The 14197-nt window shown below is 36.3% G+C and overlaps 1 protein-coding gene across 4 annotated transcripts in view; it reads left to right on the forward strand.

Moving 5' to 3' along the window:
• FAF1 (Fas associated factor 1) overlaps window positions 1-14197 on the forward strand; it is a 558082-nt gene that overhangs the window by 505102 nt on the left and 38783 nt on the right. For all 4 annotated transcript variants that reach the window (XM_023189044.2, XM_023189048.2, XM_023189038.1 and 1 more), the window contains 2 exons: window positions 4657-4737; window positions 5801-5878. In XM_023189044.2, coding sequence (XP_023044812.1) covers window positions 4657-4737; window positions 5801-5878 — 159 coding nt within the window. The remainder of the gene's footprint in view (window positions 1-4656; window positions 4738-5800; window positions 5879-14197) is intronic.

Genomic DNA, 14197 nt, shown 5'->3' on the forward strand with positions numbered 1-14197 from the left:
TCTTTCTTTCTTTCTTTCTTTCTTTCTTTCTTTCTTTCTTTCTTTCTGACATGCTTAGTAATACTTTTGAACATATTTGTTATATTTTACCTACTATCTCTAAGTATTTATATTGAGAGAACTTCAGGTTATCTTGATCTGTATCTCTAGAGATAGATAGCAGGGCCATGTCTCTGTTGACAAGGACCTATTGGTAGAGCAAGGAGCAGAGTATGCATTCTAACCTGGGCATTCAGAAAACCAGTAAATGTTCTATGTGTATATGCATTTGCTAAGTATTTGAAAAAAGTCTATAGCCACTTCAGTTTGATAATTTGGAATTTTGAATTAGTCTTTTAGGAATTAACTGATGATTACTAATCTTTAGCACAACTGAGGGTGTAATAAATTACATCTAAATTTCATTTTTTTTGTTAAATTCTTACTTTAGGAACCATTTGGCAACTCATAAAATATTTTATTTTTAATAAACATCATTTTCAGTGAATTGTTGTAAAATCCAATGGCTATTGTCTCGGAGATAGAGGACTATGCTGAACTACCTAGTGTGCCACAGTGGGGAAAAAACAGGCTTTATGGTGAGAATGACTATGCTTAAATTCTAATTCTGATACAGATCAGAACTACAGTAAGGTATCATCTCATCTCAGTTAAACTGACTTTTATCCCCCAAACAGTGAATAACAAATGTTGGAGAGGATGTGGAGAAAAGGGAACCCTTGTACGCTGTTAGTGGGAATGTAAATTAGTACAGCCACCATGGAGAACAGTGTAGAAGTTCCTTTAAAAACTAAAAATAGAGCTACCATATGATCCAGCAATCCCACTGCTGGGTATATACCCAAAGGAAGGGAAATCAGTATATCAAAGAGATATCTGTACTAATATAATTGTTGCAGCATTGTTCACAGTAGCCAAGATTTGGAAGCAACCTAAATGTCCATCAATAGGCAAATGGATAAAGAAAATATGGTACATATACACAAGAGTACTATTTAGCTGTAAAAAAGAATTAGATCCTATGATTTGCAACAACATGGATGGAACTGGAGGCCATTATGTTAAGTGAAATAAGTCAGGCACAGAACTACAAACATCACATGTTCTCACTTATTTGTAGGATGTAAAAATCAAAACAATTAAACACATGGAGATAGAGAGTAGAACGATGATTACCAGAGGCTAGGTAGGGCAGTGGGGTGTGGGGCAAGGTGAAGTGGTTAGGGGAAAGGTGTAGTGGTTAATGGGTACAAAAAATATGGAAAAAGTGAATAATACCAGCCTTTGATAGCACAACAAGGTAACTATAGTCAAAATAGTTGTACTTCTAACTGGATTGTTTGTGACACAAAGGATAAATGCTTAAGGGGACGGACACCCCATTTTCTGTGATGTGATTAATACCCATTGCATGCCTGTATCAAAATATCTCCCATATCCCATAAATACATTGACCTACTATGTACTCCAAAGAAATATTTTTAACTAAAAATAAGTAAATTATAGTTCTGGCACTTCCTAACTCATTATAATACTCAGGATAGAAAATATATTTAAATAAAAGTTACTAGATTGAAGAATACTTACAGGCTTCTGAATTTCTGGTGTATAACTGTTGAGCACTGATAATTCCATTTATTTATCCAACAAATACATATTTTAGATGCTTGTCATATGTAAGATAGTACACCAGATGCTATAGGAAATACAAAGACATATGAAATAGAGTCTTTTACCCCGGGAGCGTACAGCTCAGGTAGGGAGCAGTGAGACAAATACACAAATGAGTGTAGCACAGCACAATATGAGAGCAGTGACAAGTATGTTACAAAGAAAGCTACCTACTGGGGCCATTACTTACTTCTGAGCAATCCTGCTTCTCACTTTGGTGTGACAAGGAGTGTTTGAATAACAAGTAACCCAAGCCATAGTCTAAGCAACACTTAAAACCTGTTTCTGAATCTCATAATCTAGCTGTTCTACCTCCACCCAATCAATGTGTAAAAATTTCTAGTTACTTTGATGTGTCCTCTTAGATATAGCAAAGGGAACCTCTACAAGGACAATATTTGTAGGACACAAGATAAGTTCCAGAGGCAAATCTACAGGTTATGAGAACAAATTTATACATTAAGTGTTAACTACAATACCTGGGATTTTCTAAAAAATCTAATGTAGAATAATATGGGGAAACACATAAGCAGTTTTCTTTCTCAAAATTGGAGATGACTCTGAAGAGGACAGTTGGAGAGGCAAGTATAAAATCTGAGGAGCAGATAAGAAGAAATGATAACTATTCACCAACAACTACCAAACATACAAGAAGCTATGGCCATGATAAATTTAGGAAAATTCATCCTGAGCCACATGCCGAAGCCAGCCCATCTATCGGGATGGTCAGGGAGAGCTGTGAGCAAGGTAAAGAACATACACCAGGTGCCACATTTTGTGGCAGAGATCCCTGTATTTGATGGCCTTTCATATCTGCTGTAGTCTGTTTTTCAGCAGAGCTGTTTACTTAGAATGCTTTTATTATAAACCATATTTGTGATCAAAGGGCTTCCAGCTGTGATTGCTTTTAGAAGGTCCGTTTTTTATGTGTACATAGTGGCATAACAAGTCATTCCTGCCCAGCCAGTCAATTTCAGACTGGGCCAGCCATTTTGTGGGTGAGCTATATCTGTTTCTTTAATTTTTGCTGTAGACAATAAGTATTTTATGCCTGGAAAGATAATTCATTTAACATATGCTTATTAAACACCTCCCAAAGACTAGGCAGTATGTGGAATACAGACATATGTAATATAGACAAGTTCTCCGCTTTTGTGGAGATTACAGTGTCATGGGGTAGTTTCACATTAAATAAATAGTTATGTGATAATGAATTACAGTTATGGTAAGTGCTTTAAAGGGAAAGTACAGAATGTTGTGAGAAGCTTTAAATAACTTGAAAGGGTGAAGTCAGGAAAGTAAGGTCAAATTAAAATTTTAAACATCTTGTGCATTTCCCCCATTTAAAATATAGAAAGGTAAGATTATTCTCATAGTTGGTTGATTACATTCAAGAGATATCTAAATTTGAAAACATAGACTTATCCACAGAGGCATAGGATCCTTAGGAGTTTAATCCTTGGCTGGGCGTGGTGACTCACGCCTGTAATCCTAGCACTTTGGAAGGCCAAGGCAGGCAGATCACTTGAGGTCAGGAGTTCGAGACCAGCCTAGCTAATATGGTGAAACCCCATCTCTACTAAAAATACAAACATTAGCTGGGCATGATGCCAGGTATGTGTAATCCCAGCTACTCGGGAGGCTGAGGCAGGAGAATCACTTGAACCCAGCAGGCTGAGGTTCAGTGAATGTAGATCGCGCCACTGCCCTCCAGCCTGGGTGACAGAGCAAGATTCCTCCTCAAATAAAAAAAAAAGTTTAATCCTTTTTAGATGTCTGAAAGGGTAGACATCAGTTTTAACATGGTTTTTCATATTTTGTAGTATAACAATTAGCTTCAGGCCAGCAACATCTAATTCTTTCTAATTTTTATTTGAAAGATTAGGAAGCAATGAAATGTTCCTATTCATACCAGAGCTTTTAGGAATTAATTGAATTATCGGAACTAGAAGATATATTAGGCTTCAGAAATAAGGCCAGTCTTGATTAGGTATTTCACCTAAGAGAATGCTGAGCATATATTCAGCCTTGAGTAAGCATATATTGGAGAGACAAAAAGTGAGAAATTAACTATGAAATTTCCAGTTTTATAGGTCACAAATATTGGTGACTTTATATGGTTCTGCCTAATAAATAAATGACCAAAAAGGGAACCTACACTCTAGTGTGGACAGGTGTAGGTATTTATTACTAAAGTTAAGTATATATATATATTGTCTATACTTCTGACTATAACAGATGAGAAATTCTGTTCATGAATTAACTTTTAATTTTAAATGAATTCAAGATTTAAATATGGGCAGATGGTATAATCACTTCAGAAGCTAAAAATATTCTAAGAGATTTTCAACTTAGATAACTTTTGTTATTCACACTTCATGAGTGTGAATGTAATGGGGAAATACTTAATTGGTAACCAGAGCTTCAGTGGTGTGGTGTGGTGTGGTATGGAATGAGGTTAACCAGAGTATTTTGCTTTCGGCCTCTTTCTACACTGATCCAGGTATTACTTCCTAGTCTTTGTTCTCCCTCTCAGTCCTTAGTTCCAATACTGACAGTCTCCAAGTTTATCTCAGAAAAATCAGGAGAAAGGGAGAAGAGAACTAATAATGAAAATGAACTAAGTGCCAGGTCCTTTGCTAGATAGTTTATATATTATTGCACTTAATTCTCACAGTGACCCTGTAAGACAAATATTATTTCTGTTTTGCAAGTGAGGAGACTGAGACCTGGAGAAGTTAAATAACTTATACAAAGTCACATAGTTTATATAGTTAGGATTCAAATATTCTTATTTCCACTATGTACCATGCTGCTCATCTTACTGTTTGTTTGCTTATTTATGTCCTATACACTTTAAAAGTCTCTTATTTAATTGTAAGTTCATATAGGAGTAAAAAAAGAGGATTACCATTAGTTTTTTTCTCTTTTTTTTTCAAAAAAAATAGTAATATGTCAAAAAATGCTTCAATCTTTTTCTTTAAGGATGAACGTGAAGCCAGAGAAAATGTGAAGAGAGAGCAAGATGAGGCCTATCGCCTTTCACTTGAGGCTGACAGAGCAAAGGTAGGCTTGGTCATGTACTTCTGGGATAAATAACTCAATTGTTCATTATTTAAATGCCAACCCTTTATCACTTTGATCCCTAAAACTATTGTGTTTGCAATAGAGAAAGCTAGATTTAGTTAACAGAAAGAATATAATCCTATCCACGGTTATTAAAGCATGGTTCATTTTGACAAAATAAAGTTTGTTTCATGAAAAATGAAAACAAAAATGAACCTAGTATCTATTTCATTTGTTTTTTAGTTGGTCTATGATAGAACCCAGCAATTTTTAGAAAGCTCTTTAGGTGATTCTCATGTGTAGTCAGGGTTGGGAACTATTGATTTATTGAATACTTCTTAAGCACCTGCTTTTGTGTTGAGCTTTGAAGGAGAAGTGAATGAATAGGCCACAGTTTCTGCTCTCAGAGGAAGTTTCACAATGTGGTAGAGGTGATTAAGTAAAGAACACAAGTAGCTGTAACATAAGCCAAGAATCCTAAGTGTATAAGGGAAGCACTGAGTTCTGTGAGAGTTCAGTGAGTAAGAGTTTCAGTGGAAATTTTTTTCCAGGTTTTATTTTTTGGAGAGCCAGGGAGTGGGACTGTACGGGGCATGTTTCAAAGAGGAGATGGTATATGTGAACTGGACAGAAAAAGAGCAGTAGGAGGGAAGAGGAAGCAATATAAGCTAGCATCAAGAGTCCAGAATGCATGGAAAATGGATAGAGGCTGATTAAATAGCTTTAGATTTGGGTATAGGGCAGATAGGAAAGGCCAGAAAGGAAGACCAAAGGATGTCCTGAAGGATCTTGAATGCCACTTTACCCAGAGCTATCAAAGGTGTTTGAATAGGAACCTAACATTATCAGAGACCTATGCTTTGTTTTTGCTTTCATTTCCATTCTTGTAGAAAGAAACGTTTCCATTACCACAATATACCTCTGGGTCATGTTGACAATGAGCCTTTGAATGTAACTTACTTTTTCTTTCTTTCCTCTTTTCTTCTTTCTCTTTCCTTATTTCTCTCTTTCTTTGTAAACAAGCTTGTGTTAAGTGCTTGTTCCTTTTCTGTTTTATCAACAGAGGGAAGCTCATGAGAGAGAGATGGCAGAACAGTTTCGTTTGGAGCAGATTCGCAAAGAACAAGAAGAGGAACGTGAGGTGGGGCATAATTTTAAGAAAAGTTATTCAAAAGCTGGGTTGTATTTCCACTGTATTTGATACTGAAGCTTTAATATTTCTTTCTTTTTTTTTTTTTTTTTTTTTTTGAGATGGAGTCTTCACTCTGGCACCCAGGTTGAAGCGCAGGGGTACCATCTCGGCTCACTGTAGCCTCCGCTTCCCAGGTTCAAGTGATTCTCCCACCTCAGCCTCCCAAGTAGCTGGGTTTACAGGCGCCCACCACCATGCCTGGCTAATTTTTGTATTTTTAGTAGAGACAGGATTTCACCATGTTGGCCAGGCTGGTCTCAAACTCGTGACCTGAAGTGATCCGCCCGCCTTGGCTTTCCAAAGTGCTGGCATTACAGGCGTGAGCCACTGCGCCCAGCTGCGAAACTGTTAATATTTCTTACAACTTATTTCTCTCTACTTTTCCTAGACTCATTTTAGTATGGAAGACCTAACATTTCCTTAATCATTCCTGATCTGTTGTATGGAACTCTTAGAAAACTTGATCTTGTACTAGATTCATGATTTTCTATAATCTTCCCCTTTTGTTGCCAACAAATATTTGTTGATAAATATTTCTCATCCTTCCTAGATGTTGTTTCACCCTAAGAATAGAAATATTGTATCTCTACTCCCTTTCACAGGCTTCACTTTACCCACCAAAAGATACTGTGAGTTACTTTCGTAACATTTTGCTTTTAGCCCCCAAATGTGGGAAATTCATTTAGCTTCATAGATTTTCTCCCTGAGTTCATGTCATGTCCATAGCAATCTAGAAGATTTTTCATTCACTCATTTTGCAAACATTTTTGGGATATGTACTGTGTGCCCCAAATCTGTTAGGAAACAGTGATGCAGACATGGATCCTGCCCTCCAGGAGTTCCTACTCTTATAAAAATAGAATTACAATACTATATGTAAGCGTTATTATAGAGGTATGCTTAAGGTACAGTAGGCACAAACAGAATGGGGGTCGAATGACTTCTTAGGCTGGCTTCATAGAAAAGAACATTCAGAACTTTTTTTAGATGTAGGATTAATGGCAAGATTCACTTATAAAAAGAGGAAGCCATCTAACAAGCAATGGAAAGGCCTAAAGGGCCCTAACTGGGGTTGAAGAAAACTCTGTTAGTTACTACTCTCAGTAAAAGTATGCCACCACTTTCACTTGTTTAACAAATGTTTTTTGAAGAAGACCTGTGCTGAGCACTGCAAGGGAAACAGGATAATAAAATGTTTTCTGCCTATAAGAAGATATTACATCTTAGAGGGAAGATACAGGCTGTCTAGCACACTCTTGCTCTGTGTGTGTTTGTGTGTGTGTTTGTATGTGTGTGTCTGTGTATTAGTATATCGTCAACCATACTGGCTTGCCAAAATGTCAAGGGTACACAATTAACTCAATGTTCTGGATCTAGAGCTTGGCAGTAATTTCATCTGATGATTTACCTAATTTACCATGAGCTGAAACTTTCTCTCTTTCTAAATGTAGATAAAGTCCATCATCTTACAGAAGACCCTATCAACACCTTTTTGCATAATTCAATATATGTTCTAGCTGTTAACATGTGAGAGGTTGGGGTACAGTGGGAGAGAGGACAGGTTGTATTTTGCACCTAGTCATTACTTAAATTTGTCTATTGATGTGCTCCCATAAAATGCAAGTTTGGATAATACTATGCACTCTATTCTCCCTCAACCAAGTGTCACAAAGGCTCTTATAAATCCCAGCATTAAGAAATGGTTTATTTTCATTTAGTCCAATCTTGTCTAAACTTATTTGCCCCTTTTTTTAATGGAACAACAATTAACATATCATGGCATCCTAGTGTATCACAAACCACTGTTTGGGAAAAGCTGGTATTGTGCAACCTCTGAAGAAATTAAGACCTAGAAAGATTATATGGTTTACCTATGGTCACCAAACTGGTTGAACACATAATCTGGATCAGAAGCCAGGTCACCTGACTTTTCACAGCAACACTGCCTGTCTTCTAACTGGAAATCCTAACCCATATAATTACATTGAGAAACAAGAGTACTTTTATTGTTTTGATTATCTTCAATATTCTAAGATCCTTTAGAAAAAAAGAAGTATTGAACAGTCAAATCACCTTGGTTGCAGGGAAATTCCTTAATGGTTAGCCTCATTTTGCTGTCTAATAACTGTTGGAGTGAAATCAAAAATCTAGAAAAGTATATTGATCTGGTCATTGGCCCTAATAAGGAGAAAGGCTGTTCTGAAGGAAAAACAAACAACAGCAAAGATCTCCCCCGTTTTATTAATTTATATATGTACTTATTCTTTCCAAAATCAGCTTCAAGAAACTTACGTGATGAATACATGCAATTAAAAGGGATTAAGAAAGAATAGATATAGAAATAAAGGAAAAGGACAAAGGAAGATAATGCCAAAGATAAGACTTAACACATTGACAACAGATAATCTAGCATAGGTACCAAATCCATGTGATAGGGTGCTGTACGTTTGTTCCACACATGTACCATAAAATCTGTTCTATACTTGGGTCAAAACAAAGGAAAATATGATAGTTTACAAGTTTTACTTTGTGCGTAACATCAGATCTAAAGGCTAGTTTCTCAGAAGGTTTCCACATTTTCTAGCACTGAGATTTTAGAGCAACATTTCCTGTATTCCTATTCAAGAGTAAGCTGTGCAATGTGGTGAATACTAATCCCAACTATTTCTAATAGCTACTGTGACAATGGCAAGTTATGTATGACAGCGCCTTAAAACTTTTTAAATGTCATAAGGCTAAAGCACAATATAGTAAAATCATCCCTGCAAGGGCCCAAATAATACATTTTTTCTGATTAAGGGATGGACTTTATAGTAACTAGAGAAATGTGTGAACTATCTATACTCCAAGAAAGCCTTCTTGAGTACTACTTTTTTCTACGGAGTTTTTGGTAAGCAGAGAAATTTTCAGCTAAGGTTTTTGACTCAGATCTTTTATTCACTCAATATTTAGCAAATATTTAGTTAATCTCTTTCTGTGTGCAAATTATTAAATCAGGTGCTGTGGACATTATGCTATAGGTGCGAGGCATAGTCCAGCCCTCAAGGAGTTTTCGTTTCACCTTCACAACCACTCTACAAAATTGGTAATATGGTTTGGCTCCGTGTCCCCACCCAAATCTCATGTTAAATTGTAATCCCCACATGTTGAAGGAAAGGCCTGGTGGCAAGTGATTGGATCATGGGGTGCTCTTTCCCCTTGCTGTTCTCATGATAGAGTTCTCACAAGATCTGATGGTTTAAAAATGTGGCACTTCCTCCATTGCTCTCTGTCTCTCTCCCCTGCCACCACATGAAGAAGGTCGTTGCTTCCCCTTCACCTTCCACCGTGATTGTAAGTTTCTTGAGGCCTCCCAGTCATCCTTCCTGTTAAGCCTGTGAGTCAGTTAAAACCTCTTTTCTTCATAAATTACCCAGTCTCAAGTCAGTCTTTTGTTTTTTGGTTTTTGTTTATTGTTTTTTGTTGTTGTTGTTGTTGTTTTTTTTTTGTTTTTGTTTTTTTATGAGACTGAGTCTCGCTCTGTCACCCAGGCTGGGGTGCAATGGCGCAGTAGCACAATCTCGGCTCACTACAACCTATGCCTCCTGGGTTCAAGTGATTCCCCTGCCTCAGCCTCCTAAGTAGCTGGGATTACAGGCACCTGCCATCATGCCTGGCTAATTTTTTGTATTTTTAGCAGGGAGAGGGTTTCACCGTGTTAGCCAGGATGGTCTTGATCTCCTGACCTCATGATCTGCCTGTCTCGGCCTCCCAAAGTGCTGGGATTACAGGCGTGAGCCACCGCGCCCAGTCTCAGGTAGTTCTTTATAGCAGTGTGCGAACAGACTGATACAATTGGTAAGGATGATAGTATTATTACTGTTTTACAGAGGATGAGAGTAAGATCATAGCAGGATTTAAAAGCCTATTTTTAGCCAAACACAGTGGCACACACCTGTAATCCCAGCTACTTGGGAGGCTGAGGTGGGAGGATCAGTTGAGCCCAGGAGTTCAAGGCCAGCCAGGGCAACATGGCAAGACCCTGTCTGTATTTAAAAAAATAAATAAATAAAAATAAATAATAGTAATTTTAGAAAGATATTTTTAAGCCTACTTTAAAATTTTTACCTAACATAAGCCTGATGAAAGCAGAACCAGAACTTCTATCCAGTATTCATTCTACTTATTACTCCAGATTCAAAGAATGAAGTTGAGACCAAAAATTGGTTATTAAGGTAAAACTGCTCTTTATAATTTGTATTTTTATCTTACATAAGTTGCTTTTGTCCACACTGGGCCATAATAATAATCATCCCTGTCATCATCATCATTGGCATCATCACCACTATCTATTGCACAATTAATATGTGCTAAACTCAGTGGTGATCACTTTATAGGCATTAATTATCTTACTGAATTTTTACAATTCAATAAGGTAGGTGCCAATACATAAATATACCTTATTATAATTATGGAGACTATATATCCACAATTTCTTCAATAGTTTCAGTTTGAAGTGTTCCGTTGTTCTCATGAACCATTAAAACAAACCAGAAATTCTAGCTTCATGGTGTCCAAATCACAGGGTACAGGCTGTTCTTTATATCCAGAAGCAACCAAAAGTCATCTATCTGAATTTTGATTTAGGAAATATGATCATTTGCCTTATTTACTTTATCCAGAAATGAGGTCATAATCGTAGTAAGCTATCCATACTCTCCAGGTTGCCAGGAGCAGAGATTGACTGCAGAATCGGGTCAAATCAACTGTCCCTATATGGGTTCCATTCTACTCCTTTGTTGATCTCATCCAGTATTATGACTATTATATTGACTATATTATATTGTCTATACGTTTGACTCCCAGATTTATATTTCCAGCTTCTTCCTTTCCCTGAACTCCAGACTTGAATATCTAGCTGCTGGCCCATCATGTCTACTTAGATGTCTCATATACATCAGAAACTTAATATGTTTTAAATTGCACAACTGATCCTACCCTCCCCACCCAAAGCTGCTCTTTCTACAATCTTCCCTATCTCAATAAATGGAAAATCTTTCCAGCTGTTAGAGCCAGAAACCTTGGAATTATCCTTGACTTCTCTCATTTACATCCATATTTAATGAGCAAACCTGTGGGCTCTGCAAATATATGCAAAATTTAAATATTTAACTCCACCACTATCACCCTCATCTAAGCCACCATTGTCTGTTATCTGGATTACTTTTGTAGCCTCCCACCTTGATTCCATGTCTCCATTTTTGCCTTTCCTATATAGTCTTAATAAATCCTTTAGAAATCATTTGTCACATCACATCACTTCAAAAACTCGCAGTAGCTTACATCTCAAAATAAAACCTGAATTCTTACAGTAATTCTAATCAAATATCTACAAAATTGTAGAGATTGACAAACTGATTCTTAAATTTAAATGAAAAAGCAATAGAACTGGAATAGTCTAAACAGTTTTGAAAAAGAAAACAAAGTTGGACATCACCAGAGTGTAAGACTTACTATAATCAAGACATAGCTGTGTTTACAAAAAAATGGACCCATGAGTCAGTGGAGTCCAGAAATAGACCTACACATATATGGTCAATTGATTTTCAACAGAGATACAAAGGCAATTCAATGGAGAAAGGATAGTCTTTTCAACACATGATGCTGCAACAATTGGATATTCATATCCAAAAAAATCCCATAGAAAACCAGTTTTAAAACACTTCAATTCATATTTTGTATCATAAGCAAAAATTAACTCAAAATGGGTAATAGACCTAAATGTAAAATCTAAAACTATTCAAGTCCCAGAAGAAAACATTGGAGAGAATCTTCATGACCTTGAGTTAGGCAAAGATTTCTTAAATCTGATACCAAAGACACAACCTATAAAATAACGAATATCTAAATTAGACTTTATCAAAATTAGAAACTTCTACTATTTGTAAAATACTGCTAGGAAATTGAAAAAAACAAGCCATAGACAGGAGAAAATCATATATCTACTGTCCAGAATACATAAAGAACTTTCAAAACTTAGTGATAAGAAAGCAACCCAAGTATTAAAATGGGCAAAATATTTGAAAGACACTTAATCAAAGAAAATATACAGTGCATCAAAATATGCTCAACATTTTTAGCCATTAGGGAGATACAAATTAAAACCACAATATATGTACATCTTTTAGAAGGCTTTTTAAAAGAAAAAGGGAAAATACCAAGTACTGGCAAAGATGAAGAGCAACTGAACTCTTACCCATTAATGATGGGAATGCTAAACAGTACATCCACTTTGGAAATTAGCTTGAAACTTTCTTGTAAAGTTAAACATATATATACCATATGACCCAGCAGTCACACTCCTAGGTATGTATTTACACAAGTGAAATGAAAGTAACAGTAAACTGCTTTCACACAAAGCAATACTACTCACTACTCAGCAATAAATAGGAACAAACTACTGATATATTCAACAATATGGATGAATCTCAAGTATTTTTTGCTAAGTGAAGGAAGTCATTCATATAACATTTATGGTTGTATTTATATAACATTCTGGAAAAGACAAAACTAGGGTCAGAATAAAGATTAGAGGTTAGGAACTAGGGATGAAAAAATTTGAACAGGGAGAGAGGTAACAGAACTCTTCTTTGTTGGTGATGGTAGTTATGCGAATGTATGAAAGGATAGAGTTTACTGTATATAAATTATACCTTAATTTTAAAATAGGAAAATAATTAATTGTCCTTCCTAAAGCCATAGATGATCTAATCACCCTCTCTTTTATTTCCACTGTAACTTTAACTCCTACCCCTCTCCCCTTGCTCATTCCATTCCAGCCATATTGGCTGCCTTGCTATTCTTCAATCAAGCCAGGCACCTGGGCCTTGTTTCTTACTGTGACTCCTGCGTATAATATACTTCTTTTAGATCTAAATATCCATGTGGCACCCTCTTTCCTTTAGACCTTTGCTTACTGAGGTTTACAGTATTTAAAATTTTACCCCTCCCCCTACCTTCTGCCAGCATTCCCTGCACTCCCTCCATAGCACTCACCACTTTGTGAAAAATGATATACAGTCTTATATCACCTAAGGATGGGGAAATGTGTCATTGGCAATTCCGTTGATGTGCGAACATCCTAGACATTACTTACACAAACATAGATAGTATAGCCTGCTACACACCTAGGCTATATGGTATAACCTGTTGCTCCTAGGCTACAAACCTGTGCAGCATGTTACTGTATTGAATACTGCAGGCAACTGTAATACAATGGTAAGTGTTTGTATATCTAAACATAGAAAAGGCACAATAAAAAGGATAAAAAGGTACAGTACAAAGGATAAAAAATGGTGCACCTGTATAGGGTACTTACCATGAATGGAGCTTGCAAGACTGAAGTTGCTCTGGGTGAGTCAGTGAGCAAGTGGTGAGTGAATATGAAGGCCTAGGACATTATACTACAGCAGACTTTATAATTACTATACACTTAGGCCACACTAGGTTTACTTTTTTTCTCTTTTCAGCAATGAATTAACCTCAGCTTACTATAACCTTTTTACTTTATGTAAACTTAATTTTTTTAACTTTCTGATTATTTTGTAATAACAGCTTAAAACACATATTGTACAGCTGTCCAAAATTTTTCTTTCTTTATATCCTTATATATAAGTTTTTCTCTATTAAAAATTTGTCCTTCTTTTTAAACTTTTTATTAAAAACTAAGATACATGCACACTAGGCTAGGCCTACACAGGGTCTAGATCGTCAATATCATTGTCTTCCATATTCATATCTTGTCCACTGGAAGGTCTTTGGGGCAGTAACACACACGGAGCTGTCATCTCTTATAACAATGCTTTCTTCTGGAATACCTTATGAAGGACCTGCCTGCAGTTGTTTTATGGTTAACTTTTCTAAAAAATACGTAGAAGGAGTATACCCTAAAATAACGATTAAAAGTATAGTGCACTAAATACTAGGCAATAGGAATTTTTCAGCTCCATTATGATCTTATGAGACCTCCATGGTATATACAGTCCATTGTTGACTAAAAAGTCCTTATGTGGCACATAGTGTCTCTTCCTATGTGTGTCTTTGTTGTCTTTATCCCTACCCTACTAGGATGTAGGCTCCATTTAGGCAGAATTTTTTATCTATTTTGTTCACTGCTATTTTCCCATCATTTAGAACAATGCCTGACTCATAGAAGATGCTCAGTAAGAATTCATGGAATTAATGAATGTTAGCTTTAGCCTATTTAACACTGTGCCTCAGCCAGCTATA

This window comes from Piliocolobus tephrosceles, chromosome 1 (genome assembly GCF_002776525.5).
Source record: "Piliocolobus tephrosceles isolate RC106 chromosome 1, ASM277652v3, whole genome shotgun sequence".
Taxonomy (NCBI): domain Eukaryota; kingdom Metazoa; phylum Chordata; class Mammalia; order Primates; family Cercopithecidae; genus Piliocolobus; species Piliocolobus tephrosceles.